This window comes from Dermochelys coriacea, chromosome 7 (genome assembly GCF_009764565.3).
Source record: "Dermochelys coriacea isolate rDerCor1 chromosome 7, rDerCor1.pri.v4, whole genome shotgun sequence".
NCBI classification, from domain to species: domain Eukaryota; kingdom Metazoa; phylum Chordata; order Testudines; family Dermochelyidae; genus Dermochelys; species Dermochelys coriacea.
The window spans coordinates 57,722,292-57,745,596 of NC_050074.1; the positions used below are offsets into that span (position 1 = coordinate 57,722,292).

Genomic DNA, 23,305 nt, shown 5'->3' on the forward strand with positions numbered 1-23,305 from the left:
ATGGAGCAATTCATAGTCAGAAAGACTGTTTAACTCTAGGGGAAGTTAAGCTCTGGAACAGGCTTCCAAGGAGACTGTGGAATCCCCATCGGTGGAAGTTGTTAAGAACAGGCTGGACAAACACCTGTCAGGGATGGTCTAGGTTTACTTGGTTCTGGCTCAGCGCGGTGGGCTGAACTTGATAACTCTGCGAGGTTCCTTCCAGCCCTGCAATTCTACAGTCATCGGGCCAGAGAAACCAATGTGAATTCCTCTATAGTCCAGTGGTTATGGCACTCACCTATGATATGGGAGACTCAAGGTTAAGTCCCCACTCCAGTGACTATTCAGTAATTCATTTATAGTTAGGGCCCTTTGTTTTCTGGTTTTATTTTAAATTTATTTTTCTCCAGGAATTTATTGGTGTTTATTACTACAGCAACAAAAGCAGGTGAAAAATTAGTGAAAAATTAATTTTTCTGGGTAAATATTGGGTTTATTTTAGTGGATGGAAGGATATGGGAAAAAAGTAGATTAATGCTTTGATTAATGGAATTCAATGTGGTTTGCTGCAGAACTAAAACAGAACTCAAAACACAATGCCACCTCTGAGTTTAAGAAAACAATATCTCTCTAATCGCCAAATAACTTTTCATTTGAACAAACAATTTATTGTTGTAGACTTAGAACTATTAGCCTATAAATAGTTACATTCAATAATTGGGCCACGCTATTTGCAGCACAGACGCTCAACTTCCTCCTTTTCTTTCTCTCTTTTTTTTTTTTAAACTTTTGAATACTTTGTGTTCTGAAATGTAAACAGATTTTCATTTTCTTCCCATTTTAGTGTGTCAGATCTTTAAGCCATTATTTGCGAACAGCTTGAAATGTGTACCTGAGATTCATCAGTACATTCAGATGAGCACGTACTTCAGAGCTTATTCCTGTTCATTTCTTGTGTCTATCTTCTAGACTAATATACACACACACAGACTAATGTATTATCGTAATACATCTCTCTCATGCAATGTATTGTATTTCCCTAATAAAACAAGTTATTTTTTACATATTTGAAGGATACAAAAGTAGGGTGAACGTTGGGGAAAGTTTTCATAAAACCCAGAGTTTTTCAGTAAAAATCAGTTTAAACTGAAAACGAAGGGGCTTATTTACAGTTGACTTTATTTATTTATAAAAGCTTTTCTACAGGAGAGATGCGGGATCCCCACATCAGAATATCCCATAGTTTACGGCATTCTCCTGCTAAGGGAGAGACCCAAACTCAAATCCCTTCTCCACATCAGACAGAGGAGAACTGAATCTGGGCCTCCCACAGGCTAGCTCACTACCCTAACCACTGGGCTATAGTTCATAACCAAGACCTGCCACCACACCTTGTTTCTTGAATCCTTTGCTTGCTTTTCTCAAGCTACCTGAAAGCCTAAACAACATTTTTGAGGTTGAAACAAAAACAAATTTCCACCTAACTTTTCAAAACTGCCAGTGAACCGAAAAAAATCTATTATGTGCCCTGGTCTGCTGGAGAGTGCGTCAAGTGCCTTGCAATATATCCTGCATACTTGGAATGCCCTATAGCAGCAATCAACAGAGATGTTCAGGCCAACAGCCACCTGGTTTCAAACAGGTGGATGCTAGAGGCAGAGTTCTTTCCATCAGGAGCCATCAGCTCCAGAAATTGCTGCCCATCCCATCTGACAGAACTCAGACTTATTAGCATTTAGGGGCCCGCTGCATTCAAAAGAATGAAGTTGTTCACAAGTTCTCCTAATTGTAGTTCTGTATTAAAAAAAACATTAGCACACACAATGCACTGGGTTCAGCCCCACAGAGCCTGGCGATGGAATGTGAGGAATGCAGCAGCGCTTGCTGGAAAGGGGGAGTGGTGAGGTGGGCTGATTCAGGGTGTCAGCAGGCCAGCCTCGCCTCTGCAGAGTTCCTATAGTGCGTACGCAGAAAGGAACACTGTGCTCTCCTGTCCCTTGGTGCAACACTGCAACACTCGCCAGAGGGTAGTGGTGGAAATACCAGGTCGGGCTCACTGGCACGGAAGTGTGAGTTACACTAGTGTGTCCTGGGGAGGTGTAAAGGGCCCTAAGGGTTCACAGACCGCTTATATATGGGCGGCTCGGAGCTAAGCTTCCCTTTCATAATGGGAAATGGCTCCTGTTAGATCCACCTGCTCCGATGTGAAGAGGAAAGGGAATGGTGAAGGGAGGTATCAGAAGCACCTCTGCATTCCCAGCACCTCCCGCCACAGCAATATCAGAGCTTGCTCAGGATCTGAGCTCTGGTCTTATGTGCTAGGCCAACCCCAGGCAGGTAGCATCAGACACACACACAGCATCCCCTAGAAACATACTGAAGAGTTAGAGCTAGTTACAGCGAGCTTGATCAGAGAAGAGAGATCCAGAGGAACAGGCAACCAAGTAAAGCTGGTTTCAGACAGGATCGGGAAGAGCTGATGAAGCAGAAACACAGACCAGCTGTTCTGGACAGCGGGTGAAACAAAGAGGCAGGAACATTGTAAGGAGAGGGGGTCAGAGGGAGACTAGGTCTGCAGGCAAGCCAGAGAGCTAGTTTGCTCTTTGCTCACCTTTCTTATTTCTTTCCGCTCAATCTTACTGACATCTTGATCTTCCATTTTCTCCTCTTCCTCCTCTTCAAACAAGCTCAGCACATTCTTAGTCCTGGTTTTGGCTTCCTTCTCCTGTGGTGGTGGAGAGGCCGAGAACAGATCCAAATTACTGATCGGCTCCAAAGACGATGCCGCGAAAGGCTCCAACTGTAAAAACAAAAAACGGACTGGAATCTGGTGCTGTTTTGCTGGATTATCTTGGTTTGGATGTTTGATGTGTCCAGAACTCTGGGATCCAGTAACATGGCAAACAGCTAAAAGCACCCATCCTTCCCAGGCAGGTAAACAGGAGTGCCATATGCATTACTTGAGGCAGGGGTCGGCAACCTTTCAGAAGTGGTGTGTCGAGTCTTCATTTATTCACTTTAATTTAAAGTTTCGCATGCCAATACATTTTAACCTTTTTTAGAAGGTCTCTCTCTATAAGTCTACATATTATATAACTAAACTTGTCATATGTAAACAAGCTTTTCAAAATGTTTAAGAAGCTTCATTTAAAATTAAATTAAAATGCTAATTTTACGCAGCCGGCCCGCTCAGCCCGTTGCCAGCCTGCCCACATAGGCCGGCAGCGGGCTGATCAGGGCGTGTGCCTGGGATCCCTGGCTGGCAAGGGGCTGGCAGCCAGAACCCCAGACTGGCAGTGGGCTGAGCGGCTCAGCCTGCTGCCGCTCAGCCCGCTGCGAGTCTGGGATCCTGGCCTGCCCACATAGAGCGGGTACCTACCTTCTCCCTGGTTCTAGCCATTCTCTTCCTCTCTCTGCACCGAGATGAGGGTGGGAATGCACTGAGAACAGGCCTGGGGGTGAAGGAGCAGGCTGGGGGTTGGGGTGCAGGGTCTGGCAGGAGCTATAATGAGGGAGGGGGCTCAGGGGTGGGGCAGGAAGTTTGGATGTGGAGAGCTTACCTAGGCAGCTCCCATTTGGTGCGAGGGGTGCAGGTGGGAATGGCAGGGGGTGGTGGTGCAGGAGCTCCCGTTTGGTGCTCAGGGTGGGAGTGGAGATGTGGGGGGTGCAAGAGTCAGGGCATAGGGTGGGGGGAGGGTTGGGTATGTGGGAGGAGGGTGCAGGAGTCAGGGCAGAGGGCTGGGAGTGTGTGCTGGGGTCATGGGGGTGCTCCCAGCCCCCTGCCCTGAGCGGCTCACAGCAGGGGGCTGGAAGGGATATGTCCCGATTCCACCCCCCTTCCCCAAGGTCCCCGGAGCAGAGAGAGGTGCTGTGGCTCCGCTTGTACCTCTCCCCCTCCGTAGCAAGGGCTGTCAGCTGATCGGCCACAAGGAGAGTGCAGTGGGCGGGAGGCGGAAAAGAGCTGGCCAGGCCAGGCAGGATTTTTAGTGGCACGCTGCTGTCTGCCCGGGTCCGGCAGACAGCAGCATGCCATTAAAAATTGGCTCGTGTGCCGTGTTTGGCACACATGCCATAGGTTGCAGATCCCTGACTTGAGGACATCACAGATCTGATGGCCCTCCTGCAGAAGTGCACAGGTCTGCATCAGTACCCTGCACCCTAGTCCTGTTGTTCAGCATGTTGTGCATCAGGGTTTGTTTGGGGTTTTTTAGCCTGGCTGCTTCTGCTCCACTCCAGAGATGGGTGCTTGTCAATAGTTGTGCTGCTAGTTTGCTAAAAGGTTTGGGATCCTCTGAAGCGGAAAGCACTATATGACTGCTAGATGTGCTCAGAGTAGATTTCTACAAGCACATAATGCTGCTAACAAATTAAGTACCTAGAAAGTCATTGCCCAATAATTCTCAACATTCATTGAGCAATTTAGTACCTGGGAGTTAGCCTACATTTGGCTGACCCTTTCCAATATTACACTTAAGACAATTTCAGTTAGCAAATATTGCTGCCAAAAGCAGAAATACTCATGGTTTTAGCAGGTCTATAGTCCCATGGGCACACTAGTGTGATGCATGTAAATAGGATGTTTCAATAGCATCACAACAGTTCCTGGGTTTGTTGCAAAAAGAAAGAGCGAGCGAGAGAGAGCGCGCGCGCGCGCACACACGCACAGGCTAAGGCAGCTCGTCCAGTTCACAGTTGGAAAGGAATACTGCGCCTGTGTGAATGATGTTTTGCATACCGAAAGGCATTTCTCTGTATGACCTCATTGGAAACGTTTTTAAAAACAGCAATTATTCAGTTTGCCATTTTGGTCCAATCATGATTTTGGTGGCCAACCAATGGGGTTGCACCCTTGATTTTGAAACAGGGCGACTACTGCTAAGCATAGAATAGCTAGAGGCTGTTCAAAGAATTCTACGAAATGCACTGTTAGAGAGATTAAGGGAACATTGGTCAAATCTCTAACTAAAAGAGTATCTCTTACCTTTTCCTTTTCCTGCTGCCCTGCAGCCTCTGTTCCTTCAGTCACAGGAACTGCTCCTTGCTCCTCTGAATGTCCTAACTTCTCTTCTACCAGTTTAGTCTTTGATGTGTCAAGCAGATCCTCCTTTTCCTTCTCTTCATCAAATAACGAAGGTGGTGCTGGAGGTGTTTTTGTTTTTTCCTGGGAAATGAAAGGATGTTACTACTCACACACGGATATCTGGCACATAAGCGCACACATAGATACAGGCCTCTTATATGTATCCATGAGGGAGCGGGGACAGCAGATAGGTAAACAGGGCTTCCCCTGTTCCCAGTGGCTCAACAGATGGGAGAAGCCTGTGGTCCACACATGGCAAGTGGGCTTGGGAAAAGGAGAGGTTTAGGGGCGGTTATGTGGCAGGCCAGAGTAGATTCTATGGTTGCTATTTGGAGCAGTGGTTTGGGGTTGGCACTACAGATATGATGGCATTGAGTGGCAGAGTGTTTCTTACTAAAATCAGCACACCAGGCCGGGATGATAGGAACCTGGGTGATATCAGAAACCCCTATGGAGGAGGGGCTGCGGAGAACTATAGCCACAAGTGGAGAATCAGAGTTTGGTGGGTCTGACACAGGGGAAAATCCTACACCTATTGAAGTCAATGGAAACTCTGCCATTGATTTCAATAGGACCAGGATTTCATCTCCAAGACCGTTCTCAAAATCCTTCAGTGATACTCACAGCACAGTCTGGGCAGCCCCAGCCCCAGCAGCATTCAGACTCCATTTCAGAGTATAGTTTTAGCCTAATGAAGCCAAGTAGTTTTAAGCCCAAAATTCCAATCACCTTAAACCTTTTATAAATTTGTTGGAACTCAGCTAACCAAAGGCTCTGGTTAGTGTGTTATGGAGAAGCCTGCCTTGCTACAAACAGTGCCATTTGGTAAATCATCTGCTTTGGGGTTAAGCAGGAAAAGGAGGTACCGCTGTGGCTTTAGCTGCTGAAGGAAGACGTGTCGGCTGGGAGCTGAAGAGCGGTCCTCCATTAACAGCATCTTCTTCAAACAGAAGAGAAGCCTTCTGGTGCTTCCTCTGACTGGAGAGAGAAATCCATGCACAGGAGACATGTTTAACTGGTCAAATGGTATTGTTTAGACTGTCCTCTTTAGGGACATGGTATAGAAGAACACAAAGTCTGAACAAAGTACGATCAGGGCCAGGTTTTCTCTAAGCTACAGAGGCCCAGGACTGCTGCTCCAGTTTGGCAGGAGATCTTGGCCTCCATCCTCAGTCCATAGGTTGCTTCCATTCCTAACCTCAGTAGCGCTAGAGTCGCATCTCTCACCTCTTTATGTGAGGGTGACACATACACCCTTTCCCACTCCCTGCATCCATCTTGCCTATTTAGCCTGTAAGCATTTAAGGGCAGAGGCTGTCAACTATTCAGTGTACAGCACCAAGCACAACATGGCCCCAGTCTTGGTTGGCCCTTAGGCACTACCGTAATAAACACGATTAAAAGAACAAGCGAAGCAGCATCACTACTGGAGTGGAACACAGATAGGATTGTGGCCTCCAACATGACATGCTCCTCTCACTTGAGTCTGGATCCTTGTGGCAAGACTGTGTGGGGAAAAGAGGCTCAACATGATACTCTGTAGAGGGTGAACTCCAGGAATAAAATTCTGGATACACTCCTGAAAAACACTGAACAAAAACCTTAATTCAGCACCATCACTGGGACTTTGCTTTTGTATTTGCAGAAAGAATAGATCACTTCAAAATATTGGAGAGGGTTCAGAGAAGAGCCACAAGAATGATTAAAGGATTAGACAATATCTTAGTGTTTGAGCTCTTTGAGTCTATCTAGCTTAACAAAAAGAAGGTTAAGGGGTGACTTGTTATGGTCTATAAGTACCTATATGGGGATCAAATATTTAATAATGGGCTCTTCAATCTAGCAGAGAAAGATCTAACACAATCCAACGGCTGGAAGTTGAAGCTAGACAAATTCACACTGGAAAGAAGGTGTACATTTTTAACCATGCGAGTGATTAACCACTGAAATAATTTACCAAGGTTGTGGTGGATTCTCCATCACTGACAATTTTTAAATCAAGGCTAAATGTTTTTCTAAACGATCTGCTCTAGGAATTATTTTGGGGAAGTTCTATGACCAGTGCTACACAGAAAGTCAGACTAGATGATTGCAACAGTCCCTTCTGGCCTTGGAATCTATGAATTGTCTCAAAAGAACATGGGGTTCTCTCACCACTTGGGCATTACAGCTAGCCTAAAAACTCAGTATGACCTTAGTCCTGTCCATAATCCATCCTGGATTCTGCAAATCCACATGTCACTCTTAAGGATCAGCAGCACAGTTTATAGCAGGGGTGGGCAAACTTTTTGGCCTGAGGGCCACATCGGGGTGTGAAACTGTATGGAGGGCTGGGTAGGGAAGGCTGTGCTTCCCCAAACAGCCTGGCCCCTGCCCCCATCCGCCCCCTCCCACTTCCTACCCCCTGCCTGCCCCCTCAAAACCCCCGACCTATCCAGCCCCCCGCTCCTTGTCCCCTGACCCCGCCCCCCAGGACCCCACCCCTTGTCTAACCCCCCCCACCCCAGCCCCGTACCTTGACTTCCCCCTGGGACCCCCTCCTGCCCCTTATCCAACCACCCGGCCCCCTTACCATGCCGCTCAGAGCAGCATGTCTGGCTGCCACGCCGCCCAGCTGGAGCCAGACGCGCTGCCCTGCATGAGCAGGCAGCCCAGAGCGCTGCCTGGGCGGCGGCGTGGCTGCGGGGGAGGGGGAGCAGCAGGGGTGGGGCTGGGGGCTAGCCTCCCGGGCCAGGAGCTCAGGGGCTGGTCAGGACAGTCCCGTGGGCTGGATGTGGCCCCCGGGCTGTAGTTTGCCCACTTCTGGTTTATAGACTATCAAGGTGTTCACAAGCTATCACTGACTGCTATTTCTGGTGTGCAAGTCAGTCACCTAACTCACTTGATATCAATTCCGCTTCCTGATTGGATGACTGCAACTTTTTAAACAGAAGGAGAATTATTTACTCATCGTGCATCTCAAACAATGCACTTTTCTTAGATCCTTTCAGATGATTAGACTTTTAGCCTAAAATCTGAAGTTTTCAAAATCCAAACATTTTCATAAGTAAAGTGGTAGCAAGCTGGATATTCCCCAAAATTACCACCCTGCCCCCATGAAGCAACAGTACATCCAAGGCTGCACTTCTGTTTGTGAAGATATTTACACAAAATTAATAAATCCGTGCAAAAATTAGCAGCAAAAAGATTGATCTCCATCCATCTAACCAAACCCAGAGAGCCAAATAAAAATGAATTCCCCACCCGTCCTACCAGACCCAACACTCCATGACAACCTGAGAACAGGTGAGCTTTGCCGTGTGCCCTGCAGACAAACCGATCTGAGCTATTTTGGTCCCAGGGAGGATGGGGAGCTCCAGAGTCAAGAATAATGTGAATGCCCTGTCAGCAGCCCTCTCCCTTTAAAAAAGGCTTCTCCAGCTTAGGTGCCTGTGGTGATCCCAGCTATGGCAGCACCACAGGGTCATGGTAAACCAAGGTCTAAACCAACACCTTAATCTCCAGGTGGAAATCAACATTCAGCCAGTGCAGCCTACCAGTTCATCAGTGTAACAGTGTAATATCAGAAATACAAAGCAGAAAACAGTGATTTTAAGATTACTTGACAGCATCTCAGCCTCCTGGGAAAATTAAGGCATTGTGCTATTTCAGGATGGGAATCCCATAATACCCGTAACAAACTATTGAAACATGTAAGCCTGCTCCAAGAAATTGGATAGAAACCTGCTGCTCCGCTGTCAAGTTTTTTCACCTGTCTTTAGTGATTGCGAATAAATCCTCCTCCTCTTCATCCTCCTCAAAGAGGCTGGTCTTTTTTACAACGTTAGCCGGATCAACTGCACTGACAGGTTTTGCAGGTTCCCCCTTTCGGCTGTCTTCGGAAATTGGTTTAGCCGGCTTGCTGACATTCCAGTGGTCCTAAAAAAAAATTTTATATATATATATATATATATATATATATTATACACACACACATACATACACACACACACACACACACACATACACACACACACACACACACACATACATATATAGGCATTATTCTCTTACAAGCCTATTTCCTGCAGGTCATTTCAGCCATTTCCTCACCTCTTCTACCTTAGTCAGCATACTATAATCAGTGCTTGTTCTTTTGAAGACATGGGTTGTTCTTACATCTATGCATTAAATACAAACATCAGTGCAACACCAGGCCAGAAAATGATATTAACCCCCACTGCATAAGCTTTCAGGATGTAGGCCTGACTCCCATTTAGCAGGTGCTAAATGAGTTGCAGGTGTAAATGAGTACTAGCATCTGAGATCTGTCCCTGAAGCTGGTGCTGTGAGTGCATGTTATGCAGCCACAAAAGGGAGAAGCTTGCTCTTTTTGAGAATTTGGCCCATAACACTTTGATGATTAGACAGTTAGAGGAGTGTGGAAATACACACTATGCAGTGTCCCGAGATAATATTAGTAACAATGCTGCCTCATTTCCTGACTTCTAACTGTAATATTATGGCAGTTTTTTTCTTGGGTTAACAAAATAATTGACCACACTAAATAAATAGAGTGTTAACTCTTAAATGGCCCAACTAGACTTATGTTCATACCTCAACTGGAGGTCAATGTGCTGAGATGGGAAGAGAAAGGCTAAATGTATGCCTCTGCTGTTAAAACTGGTTGGCTAAAGACAGTTTTCTGAAAGGCTATGTTAACAGAGCAATGGCATAACCTGTCTCTTTCTGCAACAAAGCTATTTACATATTGACATTTTATCTAAGTGAGAAGTCAGAATTTGCATTAATATGGAATACTGCAAATCCCAGAAATATTTTCTGTTTTCATGCTTACAGTGTGTCTCTTTATCCCTATGTTACAGGTGGTCTGCAGATGGAAGACAACAGCATCCCTTTCCTACTTATGATGCATTAAAAAAATGACAAAGGCTTTTTTTATTTTTTTAATTCAGCCTTGCTTTATTTTTACATTCAATATTCATATCTCATCTACCTTTAAAAAAACAAAACAAAACCCACTTTAGGTTACCTGGAAAGCCAGTAGTTTTACGACAGACACTAAAGAAGCAGTGAAATACAACAGGGTTCAAAAAAAAGAACTAGATGAGTTCATGGAGCATAGGTCCATCAATGGCTATTAGCCAGGATGGGCAGGGATGGTCTCCCTAGCCTCTTTGCCAGAAGCTGGGAATGAGCCACAGGGGATGGATCACTTGATGATTACCTGTTCTGTTCATTCCCTCTGGGGCACGTTGTATTGGCCACTGTTGGAAGACAGGATACTGGGCTAGTACCTTTGGTCCGACCCAGTATGACCGTTCTTATGATTAATTAAGGAGGAATGTGAGTTTTATTCACACAGTAAAGTTCCTTTTAAGTGGGTCATGCTGACACTTCATTAACTCAAGTACTTGGCTACAAATCTTGATTAACGATTCAACACCTTCCAACTCTTCAATTAAGGGCTGGGAGAGCTCCCTAGCCCTGTACCTGAGTTATCCAACTAGCACGCCCAACAGAGATGGGTAAAATCTTATTTTCCAATTCCCCCTTATTTCTAAATAAACCCTGACTACCCCAAAACTTTCAGGCCCTCTTTATACACATCAATAGTAAAGGAGCTCATGCTCTTTTTTCCTCTTTTGTAGGTTAGCTCTAAGTCACCCTTCTTGGCAGGAGGCCGCTGTGCCATTTTCTGTTAGACATTTATAGCCTACCTCCAGCAAGTTTCCTCAGCCCATGGTACCTCTGCCAGCCAGTTCCATTGTGCATGCAGCTAAAGAGCTCACCCAGCCCCATGGATATACCACAACAGCTGGAAGGACCATTGTCTGTAGACACAGCCCAGGCACTTAACAGTCCACACTCAAGTGCAATGGAGTGAATGCTCTATTGAACATTTCACCTTGTGGAGAGCTGTAAGCCCAATATTCCCCTTTAAAAAGCATCTTGCTCTACAGTACCTCCTCATCACTGCTGAACAACGAGCCAGAGACTTTTTTGAGGGGCTCCGATTGTTTTGCTTTCTCCTGGGGCAGTTTTGACTGTTGCTTCTTAGCAGGTGCAGTACCAAACAGATCCTAAAAAAATATTAAAGCCAAGAAAGGTAACTCTGCCTGGTACTTGGTGGGCATCAGCACTCAGGTTCCAAGCAACATCTCTTTCTTGGCTGAGCTACATTCAACTCGTTAAGGAAATATAAATACTTCCACCAAAACCTATTCAAAGGAGAACAGCTTCAGATACCATGGCATCCACAGATAGATGTTCAGTAGAGAAGTTACAGACCAAAAGCCTGTAAGTATTAACGCTTTCAACTTGACAAACTAGGATAAGAACCCGGTCCTGCAATGGGATCTGCTAGCCAGGACTCCCTAAAGTCAATTTCCCATTGCAGGCCTTGGCTTTTATTCTGCAACTTCTGTTTCAAATGGGGACTTCCGATTTATAACATGATTAAGAACTATGTCTACCAGGCTTTTAACCCTAGGATCTGAAAGGGGTATTTTAAAGACCACGCCCCCACTTTGGAAGAGGTTCTCTACTGAGTGCAGCTTGCACATACGCTTTCCATTGTTGTTTATTTTGCATTGTCATTTATTTTCTATCCTCACGTTGGACACAGCCCTTGTCTCACATCTACGGTAGCTAGCTTAGTAGCTCTAAGTCACCACAAGCGCAAACAGAACTCAGGGCTTGTCTACACTACATCTTCAGATGATGTAAGTTACATCACTGAAGGATGTGGAAAAGTCACTCACCTGAGCGACGTGAGTTATATCAATTTAAAGCGATGTCTAAACCATGCTGTGTCAGCAGGAGACGCTCTCCTACTGACATAGCTTCCACCTCTCGTTGAGGTGGAGTAATTATGCCGATGGGAAAGTGCTCTCCCATCAGCATAGTGCCTCTTCAGCAATGCGCAACAGCAACGCATCTGCACTGATGTAGCATGGTACTGTAGATTAGCCCTCAGGCACTTTAGACACCATGTCATCTTAGCCTTGTCATGCTAAAAGTAGCCGATCTGGGTGGTGGTGAATTATGGCTATACGAAGTTTGCTGGGTCAGTGAAGTGGACAGCAAGAAGGTGGTGTAAGATGGCAAGCATTATAATCAATAAGCTCACATGGATACTCAGTTTAGGCGTGTGCACATCTTCCCGATTAGGACACTGTAACCAGCTGTCTATGGCAGAGCTTTAGGAGATGCACTGTACTTTCATTTCAAAGAGCCTCACAAGGAGGGAAGTTTTTCCTGACAGTCAAAAGATGTACTCATGTTTATTCTTGAAGAAAAAAAAAGAGAATCCTGATCATTACCAGCTGATCCCCATCACCTCTCTGAGCCTGGCCTCACAAGAAATTTCTCCATCTATGGGGGGACAGAGATACCACCATATGTTCACCAGCTCATTACTTAGTTCAGGTCTTCCCAGCCACAACCCACTGCTCAGACAGCTCTGCTGTAGCCTAGCAGACACACAGCTGCCATCTCTGCAGAATAGGGATGGAGGAGGGACTCTTTCCAACAGGACTGGCAAACAAAGTCAAAGCACGGCTACATCTAGGAAAGAGACCAGGATCCTGATCTGCAACAGTCATGTGGCCTACTTACATGTAAAAAGACACCTGGTGAACTTGGTGCTTGTCCATGTGCAAGACTCTTATGAAGTGGGTTAAAAACAGAATCCCTTAAAAGTTTTTCCAGTTGAACTTGGATTCCTGGTTAGAAACTTTCCAAAAAACCCAAAATCAGGAATGCCCAGTAGGACAGCTTGCTAAGCAATGGGCAGCTTCTGCTAACAGTCCCAGATGGGAAGAAACGGGAGCTGAAGGCAGGGTGTTCTCAGACGAGGGCTCTGGAATTTGCATAAGCCACAGGTCTGCCACAATCTGCTGACACCTCATCACCATCAGGGGATGATTGTGGGGCAGGCTAGTTTACTCTGGGGGCTGGGTGTCCAACGATGGATTGCAAGATCTTGAAAAGCAGAGGGTGATGCTTCCTTGTGTGTTTGTACAGTGCCTAGGATGGGGGCTTTGGGGTAGTACCACAAGACACGCTAAATTAAGAATACCGTGAACCTGTCCATAGTTATTACCCACTAGAGAGGCAGCATATCCAGGAGAACAGAGCACCACTGGCCACCTGAGCAAATCACCTCAGACTCAGCTTCCCCACCTCCAAAGTGAGGAGGATACAGACTCTGCTTGAGCTCCAGTGATGAAGGGGACTAGAAGAGCACAAAGTACTAAATCAAAGATCACGGTTGTCTGTATCCCTTCTCAAGCAGCCATTATGCTCAGTCTGTTATAGGAGGAGATATGTAAAACTTGCCAGCATGGCACTAAACCATGGCATGTGAACAGTGACCTTTTAACGGATTTACCTTACTCACAGAGCCCAGTGAGTGGGCTACAGAGAAAGTGCAGCCAGTGCTGGGGAGGCACTTACCTCTTCATCCTCATCATCAAAGAGGGAGAGTGGGGCTTTTGTGGCTGACTTGCTAGGCGGTAGAGATGTGCTCTTTGACTTCCCTGTTAGACTTGATGAAAACAAGTCCTGATAGAACCAAATACAGTCACTTAGCAAGACAGTTTGAGATGAGAGAAACAGAGTTTAAGAACTCAGAAAATAATATGCACTTTGCATTTATTCAAAAACAGACTGTTTGGTGTGCTGCTGATGAGGAATAAGATGGCTGATTCTCACCACTCCTAAACTAGAGGCCCACACTTTCACAAAAAAGGTCACTGATTTGGTGGCCCTACTGAATGTACCTTCTGCCCAATTCAGAGATATTGAATGCATGTAACTTCTCCTGGGAGCGCTCTGAAGCACAGTTGCCAACTTTTATATAGTAAATAAGCACCCCGACTTTCAAAATAAGCCAAAAAAAAATCAAGCTAATCCCATTTCAAAACAAGGCCAAAACAAGCCAATCCCTAAAAACCCCAACACTCAATGTGACTAGATCCCCCCGGAGCGCAGTTTGGGACTGTGGTGGGCCTGCTGTGCACCCCTGACACTCTCCCCCCCTTGCCAAGAGTCGATCAAAAAAGCAGCAACAAGCTACAAGTCAAAAACTAACCAGCAAGCAACTCACAAGCTGATTAAGCCAAAAACAAGCCCAATTTCTGCATTTTTTCACAGGTTTGGCATGTCTGCTCTGAAGGCTCCAGGTCAGATCCAAGCTGGGAAGCAAGAAGACAGGGACTGAAGAGCTTGCCTGACCCCTGTACATACTGAAGCAAATACAAGGATCAGATGCTCTTTCCTGCCTTGTTACTTCATTTAACCTTCCATCTCATGCCTTTGTGTGCATGCAAAAAAGAATTTTTAAAATTGGTGGAAAAGGCTGGGAGACGCACACTGCTCCTGCTGGAGAGAGTGTTTTTTGGGGGAACTACATACCAGAGATCCCATTCCTTGGAGCTAAGCAACGATTTGAGACATCTCTCAACAGAAATGGGTTTTAGGTAATGTGGCAGTAGAAATGCAGTCTTGTTGCGGTCCAGCTCCCCTATAATTCCATTTAGAGCTAAGAGTATTTAGCACTTACTTCAGAATCTTCTTCATCAGAGAATAGGCCTCTTTGGTTTTTGGGAAGTATGTCAGATGAAGGCTTGGAGTCTTCAGTGGAAGATGGTTGACTCTTCAAAACAAGAACACATCAGCACCCATTTAAATCAATGCCAACAGCACACTTTATATTCCTGTTTGGTAGCTGGCCTGTTAAGTGCCCCAGCTGTTGAAAAGGAATGGCTAAAACCTGGGAAATTCTGATCCAGGCACTAGAGAATCCAACACCCACATGGTTTTGAAGACAGATCTTTCTGCAGAGCCTTAGCTGCATGAGGACAATTTCAAGTGCTGGCCATAGATTTTTTTTGCATACAACTCCTACTGACTTCAACAGGAGGCACTATAGGGATTCCATGGCACTGCTTGGCTATATTTTCCTGGATAAGCCCATGTAGAGACAACAGATATGAACTACCCAATGGTGAGAGTTCTATACCCCTAAGTTAATAAGTACCAAGTATGAAACATTTCACCAGAAGTGAAATTTGTGTTTGATTTTTTTCTTGGTTTTGTGTTTGGGTGTTTACCCTTTTTAAAAAAAATTAACTCAATCTAGCTAAGTTTGTAAACAAAATGTTGCTTAGAAACAAGAGTGTCAAAATGAATCATTTTGACTTTTGAAAATTTATTTTCCCCATTTTTAGTCAGCCAAACTATTAGCCAAGCTTGACGCGAATTCATGAATTGCTTCGGTCAACCTGAAACTGCATTTTTCAGCAAATAAACTAGTCGGCCAGGAAATTCCTCCCAGCTCTACTTCACAGCCAGCTTCTGCCAGCTGCTACAGAGCAAGAGGAGGAACAAGAGAGGTCACATGACAAAGGAGACCAACTCCAGCCTTGGTGAGACTCCCAGAGACCAACCCCACAGCACAGGAAACCCCTGGGAGGGAGCACAGAGAGTCAAAGAGCTGAGGAAGACATATAGGCAACCCCCAGAGCTGGCTGGGGAGGAATCTGAAAACTAAGCATCATGTTCATAGAGACAAAACACATTCCTGTCATTCTGTGGCATAGACTCCAGCAGAGTTAGAGCCAGAATGGCCTAACTATTCCTCCAAGATCAGTTCTTTGCGCACAATGGAAAAATCCACTTCTAACATTACCTTTTTCCCTCCCATGGATTCTTTACGGACTTCAGCTGCCTTACTGACAGCTGCAGGAACAACTTCAGGCTTTTTCTTGAATAAGTCACCTTCATCATTGTCAAAGAAATCAGCAGTGGCTTTGACTTTGTTTAAAAAAAGAAAAGAAAAGAGAATACACATTCATATTGGGTAATGTTTTTTGTTGGAAGAGACCAGCTATCACTGATCACAAGAAAGGTTGTGACATTCTAGAAGGAGTCTAGTCCCTTCTGTAGGGAGCAGAATGACAGCAATGAGCAACAGAAGTCCATTTTTTGATTGGGGTGGGTGGGTTGGGCTAGCTCATAAGGTGAAGTGTCAGTTGGGTAAAACAGTCACTAGCCAAAACATCAATGGGTTCTGCAGTTCTCCGTCCTTCCCCCCACACACTGCATAGGCACGCCCATTTAGACACACACAGCTCTTCTGAACCAAAACTAGATATGGCCTCACACTAAAAAGCCTCCCAGAAAAAAAAAAAAAAAAAAAAGAAAAACCTGTAAGAAGAGTGAATGGCCAACTGCTGCCAACAAGGATCAGAGACGTCACTGATGGTAATGTTCAGAGGGATCAGATATAGATGAGACAGCGGAATAGCAGAGGCAGAAACACCACCAAGTGCAGAGGGGATTTAATGACCTGCAGGTTCCCGCTGGCCCTAGTTTCTATGACCTTTAATAGTTTTCTGAACACACTTTACCTGATTTTAAATGTTTGTTAGTCGGTTCCACAAAAAAGTCGTCATCATCAAACAGACTGATTTTCCCAGGCTGTTTGATGGCTTTGTCTGCGCTCTGCTCCACAGGCTTCTTGTTTTCTTTCTCCATGAGAACAGAGGCAGAACTAAACACGTCATTCCCATCTGCGAGTCAGAATATTGAATAATTGAGTCAACACTGACTACAAAGTTTAAGAGCTATTTACCCGATGATTTTTGAACAGTGATTAAATTCATAGAAGTCACAATCTACTTGCACAATTCCTGAATAGGAAGAGAGGATTAAATTCATCACCTCAGTTGCTTGCAACAGATAGTCTAGCCAAGTCCAATACTGACAAAGTGTGCACTTGCCCAAAAGGAACAAGATGGCATCTGACCTAACCCTGTGCCAAAGCCATCCCTGGTGCATTAGTGAAAAGGTATGAGGGAATTCTAAGCTCATCTAGCCAGTCTTAGAACCAGCCAGTAGGGCATGAAATAGGAAGAACTATCCAATATATAAAAATAAGACTTTGGTACAAACCTGTTACCTCAGTTTGCTTTTGTTACTACACTTAAAATGTGCATCATGCTGTCTAGTTCAAAACTAAAGATACTTCCAGAAGCTCTTCCCCACACAGATCAACTTCCTGAGGGAAACTAAGGGGGACAGGGAGTTCTGTAACTATTTCTTCTCTTTTTGATCATGGGGGAAAAACAACAAGTTTAACCACCTCCTTCAAAACAAACTTAACAGGCTAGCATGAAGAAATGGCACAATACTGTAAAGATCTAGCCAACTTTTAAAATGCAGCTCATACTACTGCTTGAAAGAGGAATAGGACATGCAATATCCAAGCCCTTTATGCATTCAGTATATGAATCACTGATACAAATAGCAGACTCTTAAAAAAAAAAAAGCTATACAAGATTATGCTAGTTTAGAAATGATACTAGCAACTTCACTGGTATTCACGCTTTCTCGAATGCCCCCCTCCCCCCACAGAACCTTTACAATTGCACAGAACACAGAGAAATTCAGACCTAGCATGTTTACAGTTCCTATCGTTTGATGCTGAATATGCAGTGCTGCATTTTGATAAAGAAAAAAATTAAAACTATTGTACAGTAAAAACTTTGTTATCCAGCATATTGAGGAAATGGGGGGAGTCAGTAAGTGAAAAATTCCAGTTAATTAAGACTGAGGGAGTTTGGGTGTGGGAGGGGACTCAGGGCTGGAGCACAGGAGAGAGGGAGTGTGGACACTGGGAAGGAGTTTAGATGCAGGAGGGGTTCGAGGAAGGGAGTTGGGGCACGTGAGAAGGTGCGGGGTGCCGGATCCGGGCAGCGCTCACCTCAGGCGGCTCCCCGCAAGCGTCAACATGTCCCTGCTGCTCCTAGGCAGGGGTGCGACTAGGCAACTCTGCACGCTGCCCCCACCCGCTTGCACTGCCCATGCAACTCCCACTGACCATGGTTCCCAGCCAATGAGAGCTGCGGAGCCAACATGCAGAGCCATCTAGCTGCGCTTCCACCTAGGAGAAGCAGGGAATGTCGCTGCTTCCAGGGAGCCATGCAGAGCCAGGTAGGAGCCTGCTGGCGCTGCACCAACCAGACTATAAACTGGACTTTCAATGAAGATAAGCAAGGCTGGCTTTATAGAGCTTTCTGGTTGGTAAAGTGCTGGATAACAGCTTTTGTAGTGTGTTTTAAAGCAAGAAATGTGTTCCCTGCATGAAGCAGGTCACTATCAATTGAACCATACCTGGGAAGAGAGAGACCGCGCCCACAGGAACTTTCCATAAAGCCTTTGTTGATGGCTCTGAAATTATGGGAAATACAAGAGTATAACTAAGATGCAAACATTTTGTACAATTAACGCCCCAAATACCGCAGTATAAGAAACGTGACTATTATACAGAGCTTTCTCATTTTTGTTCAGGAGCCCAAATGGCTTCAAATCAATGTGCTTCAGACACATTTTCTGAATTTCTGTGGTTGTTTTTCCTCAACAGAAAAAAGTGAGTCCAGATGTCCCTTCCGTGTTGCAAAACATGCCCATGAAACTAAAAAGCCAGGACTAAAAAGAATTCTTGTGTGGATACAAGCTCTTGTAAATAACCCGCAAATTATACATCCTTTAAAGATCCACTCTGTGCCCCAAAAACAATGCCTATCACTTAGGAGCCTAAGGTCCATTTGAAAATTTAGCCCTTGGCATTAGATGACTTCAACAGGAGCAGCTGAGCACACGTCACGTTTCAGAGTCAGGCTGCTCATATATGAATTTAGAAGCCTAAATTTAGGCATAAACATTTTCAAAAAACATTTGGCTATATACACACCCTACTGCAAATTACTCCATACTGAAAAGCATTCGACTCTGCATCAAGCCCCTAGTGGGAACACCTCCCATCCAGCAACCTGATGGGGGCCATAAACTATAAAAAAGTTACGGTGGAGCAACATCTAGCTTTTTAAAATTAAAGAAAAATGTGAATATTTCCCCACTGAGAACAGAAAACCGTGTGGTCTGTTGAGAGTCTAGTAGAGTTAACTGCTAGCTTCTTTTCTAGCTTATTAGTTTGCTATTTATCTAGTTTGGTTCAGATCACCCTTTAAGAGACGATTACCAACCACAGAGAATCCAGACACCTATAGTGCAACTGGAGACGTGTGCTACTTGCACAAATCAGTTCTTACCATCATTTATTGGGGCTCGCAGCTCTTTTTCTTTCAAGTCTTCCCCTCTTGGTGCTTCAGCAAAAAGATCGCTCTGATTGAAGACAGACGCACAACAGAAGAGTGTGAGAACTTGATCAACTGACTGCAAAGATACAGACTTAGGGCAACAGCCAATGGAGAAGAAGTTGAAATCTGTGCATTTCTACGTTTCCATTTTTGTTCTGGGTTAGAAAAAGTTCCTCCCCTTTGCTTCACTTCATGTTTAAAGGGCTTGGCCACCCAAACTTGCATCAATTTAGTTAAGCCAGTGCAAACTTTTATGGACACCTATTTTGGTATAAGAGTAGCTTTATTCAGTTTAAATTAAACCTGGTCCCAACCAATTTACCCTAAACCAAAGAGCCACTCCTACACCAGTGTAAGCATCCACATGGGCTTGCAATGCTTTTAACAACGGTAGAACCTCAGAATTACGAACACCTTGGGAATGGAGGTTGTTTGTAAATCTGAAGTGTTCGTAATTTTGAACAAAATGTTGTGGTTGTTTCAAAACTTTACAACCGAACGTTGACTTAATACAGCTTTGAAACTTTACTCTGCAGAAGAAAAATGCTGCATGTAACCATCTTAATTTAAATGAAACAAGCACAGAAACAGTTTACCTTGTCAAGTGTTTTTTTTAATTTCCCTTTTTTTTAGTAGTTTATGTTTAACAGTATTGTACTGTACTTGCCTTTTTTTGGGGGTGGGGGAGTGAGGGGATGGTCTCTGCTGCTGCCTGATTACATACTTCTGGTTCCAAATGAGATGTGTGGTTGACCAGTCAGTTCGTAACTCTTATGTTTGTAACTCTGCGGTTCTACTGTATATCGGTTTAAATTAATCCTTTAGGTTATCCCAATGCAACTTTTTCATGTAGACAGGGCATAGAGGGATAGGGGCATGGCATGAATCTCTTGAGTTTCAGACCAGGACAAAAGAAAGGGTTATCATCACTGGTCATAGTATGCAGTGTGACAGATTTAGATTGGCATTTAAAGTCCCCCTGTTCCCCAAAAGTACATATTACAATTCAAAAGAACAGCTGACTACTATGGAATCCCTTCCGCATCTGCATAGACACATTGCTCCCTTGGCTAGAGACATGCCAAATCCACATAGCTCCAGATAGATTACCAAAAGCTGAAGAGAACTTGAAATTGTGCTCCTCAAATGGTAAACACAGGTTCCAATTGCCCTATGCTGATCACTCAAACCAGCACTTTGAAAATGTCATCCTAGGTACCTCTCAAGGATCCTAAGAGCTGGGCATCACTGAAACTCAGAGGGTGTTGAGCATCCAACTGTCTCTGGCACCCCCAAAAATATCCCAGCCCTAGTGTCTCTGGCACCCCCAAAAATATCCCAGCCCTTGGGTACAGCTATTTGAAAACAGGCTCCTTGAGGAATCCTGCTGCAGACTCATTCTTCTACTAAGCTTTATGGAGGATGTGTCTATATTGAAAAAGGAAACATTTAATAAAAATTAAGATGATGAAGGTTACTTTTACAATAATAAATGAGAGCCTAGTTATTTTACCCAAATACGTATTGATGTTAAAAACCAAATTTACAATCCTATAATTAAAAAAAAAAATCAATTACTGCTGCTTAGAGCGGAAATATATTTTGAGTACTTTAAAACAGATGAAGGCAGAATTGGGGTGGGCGGACAGATATCTGTAATAAAGAGGCTCCCCATTCTGTTGGAAAGTATCCAATAAATGTCAGAATCTTTGTGATCTGTGACACCCACTCCAGGGTAAGTCTGCTCTACAAGTCGCTAGATAGCAAAGCTTTGTCCTCAGAGAACATCTGAATCAGTGGGTGCACTGTTAATGTCATGCTTCTATCTTATGTCTCATTGGTCATGACTAGTAGCTCAGCAGCCTGTTTGAGGAGCTGTGCGGGTGTAGCCACAAAAGCCAACAGCTACTGCTCTAAGTCCATCAGCTGACTAGCTCGCAACACAAAGTAGTTATTTTTCTTGTTTACCGCCTGACTCTTAAATCTTATTAGAAATACAAGCGTTTTTCACAATACCAACATTTTTCTGCATAGAACTGAAATATGTATAAATGTGGGGGCAGGAGAAAAGAGACAGTTTAGTTACATCTCTCTGTAAATCAATTTTACATACACACGTACACATTAAGTTTTCTGGGCAGTGCAGGTACCCAGGAGTTGTACAATCGCAGGTTAACAGGACCAAGGGGTGAACCAAGAGTCTAAGATGGGTCAGGGAGGCTATTAAATATTAGTTTTAGGTCTATACAGCTGGTCTTCCATTCTAAAGAATCACACAGCACTCCACAAGTTATGTATATACTGCACTGTTGCAATATGGCTACCTCTGGGGTAGAGGTGGCAGAGCAGTTATTGACAACATCCCTAAATGCTAATGGTGCAGAGAGAGTGGGAGGGATATTTTGCCCAAAGACCCCAGGGTCATATCCACTCTCTTCTGAAGAGAGGCACATGATTTTCAGCATCAATGTGGAGCTGTCTTTAAAGGTCTTTACTCCGCACAGGTCTTTTCAGTTAACTGAACGTTCCTTGATTTATCTACCTCAAAAAGAAGGGCTGAGTCAACAGAGCTGGGAGCTGAACCTGTGAATCCAAGGAATCTATTTCCAATGTGATTTTCAGAACGCCAAACCATCCCCTCATTGCTTTTTATACTATAGATTCATAGATACTAAGGTCAGAAGGGATCATTATGATCATCTAGTCCGACCTCCTGCACAACGCAGGAAAACCTCTCAGCTATGTCTGAGCTATTGAAGTCTTCAAATCGTGGTTTACAGACTTCAAGGAGCAGAGAATCCTCCAGCAAGTGACCCATGTCCCATGCTACAGAGGAAGGCGAAAAACCTCCAGGGCCTCTTCCAATCTGCCATGGAGGAAAATTCCTTCCCAACCTCAAATATGGCGATCAGCTAAACCCTGAGCATATGGGCAAGATTCACCAGCCAGATACCCCAGAAAGAATTTTCTGTAGTAACTCAGATCCCACCCCATCTAACATCCCATCAAAGGCCACTGGCCCTATTTACCATGAATATTTAAAGATCAATTAGTGGAGAAAGGGCATCATGCAGAGGAACAAAATGCAGAACCTCACTTGAATATTATGTTTGTGGCTCAAGCAGGAAAGATGTTGTGGTAAGTTTGAGATTCCTCTCTCCTCACCTTCCAACAGCATCAATCCCTTTTTTAGGGGGACATCTGTGAAGGAATCCATGTGTCCCTCTCCCCCCACCAGTAACTAACCTCCTCCTCATCGTCAAAGAGTCCCATCCCACCACTGAAAAGGCCACCCTTCGAACCAAAAGGCGAGAAGTCCTCATCAGTCAGCTTGGGAGGTTTGAAGATGTCATCCTCGTCATCTAGAAACATAGCACACGCATGCTGCAGGAGAGCTGTTAACTGGGCCTGCATTCTCAGGAAGCATCACAGAGAAGGGGCCAAATAACCTACATGCTTCATGGTAACAATCCTGTTTTGATTTTACAGACGTACATGCACAAGAAAAAATCAGCTTTGTCTACTCTACAGAAGTTCTGACGTCACACGCATCACTGTAGCAACTAAGCATGAGGTCTGTAGCAACTGGACCAAGCCAAGTAAGATCATGTGTGAGCAAGGAACTTCCTCTATATCCATTTCTACTCTTGCTTGGTGCAGACATGAACACAGGCTACTTTACAGCCAGTCATATAAACTGAAGGATGCTAATTGATACAGTGCAGAAGTGGGGTGTCTGGAATATATCACTTTATCTGGAAGATCTGCCCCCTCCCCCCCCCGCAATTTTAGAAGCAGAAGCTACAGAGCAGAGGAGGAAGCCCTACCATCTGATGGAACTCTAACTTCCTTCTTTTCTTTTACAGTCTTCTTCGTTTTGATTTCTGCTGACAGAGCTTGGAGAAGAAAAGATGAAGAGGTCATTAAAGAGAGTCCATCTTTACTCTTGTGATTTATTACTGGAAGCCAGTTTGCTATAAATGCATCTTAAAACATGAGAGTCAGAACAAGAGTCTGTTTGTATATTTTTCTACATTGCACAGCTTCCTGAATCAACCCTGCAAATTAGTTTTAT

General features: G+C 44.5%; 1 protein-coding gene across 12 annotated transcripts in view; it reads right to left on the bottom strand.

Moving 5' to 3' along the window:
- The window catches only part of WASHC2C (WASH complex subunit 2C), a 50,042-nt gene that overhangs the window by 16,861 nt on the left and 9,876 nt on the right, over nt 1-23,305 (bottom strand). For 8 of the 12 annotated variants that reach the window (XM_038408912.2, XM_038408915.2, XM_038408910.2 and 5 more), the window contains 13 exons: nt 23,058-23,126; nt 22,477-22,592; nt 19,183-19,255; nt 18,245-18,301; nt 16,480-16,641; nt 15,759-15,883; nt 14,631-14,723; nt 13,523-13,630; nt 11,029-11,145; nt 8,814-8,980; nt 5,929-6,040; nt 4,964-5,143; nt 2,594-2,782 (listed from right to left, as the gene is read on the bottom strand). In XM_038408912.2, coding sequence (XP_038264840.1) covers nt 2,594-2,782; nt 4,964-5,143; nt 5,929-6,040; nt 8,814-8,980; nt 11,029-11,145; nt 13,523-13,630; nt 14,631-14,723; nt 15,759-15,883; nt 16,480-16,641; nt 18,245-18,301; nt 19,183-19,255; nt 22,477-22,592; nt 23,058-23,126 — 1,568 coding nt within the window. The remainder of the gene's footprint in view (nt 1-2,593; nt 2,783-4,963; nt 5,144-5,928; nt 6,041-8,813; nt 8,981-11,028; nt 11,146-13,522; nt 13,631-14,630; nt 14,724-15,758; nt 15,884-16,479; nt 16,642-18,244; nt 18,302-19,182; nt 19,256-22,476; nt 22,593-23,057; nt 23,127-23,305) is intronic. The other 4 variants (XM_038408923.2, XM_038408922.2, XM_038408921.2 and 1 more) reach the window with 2 other exon arrangements.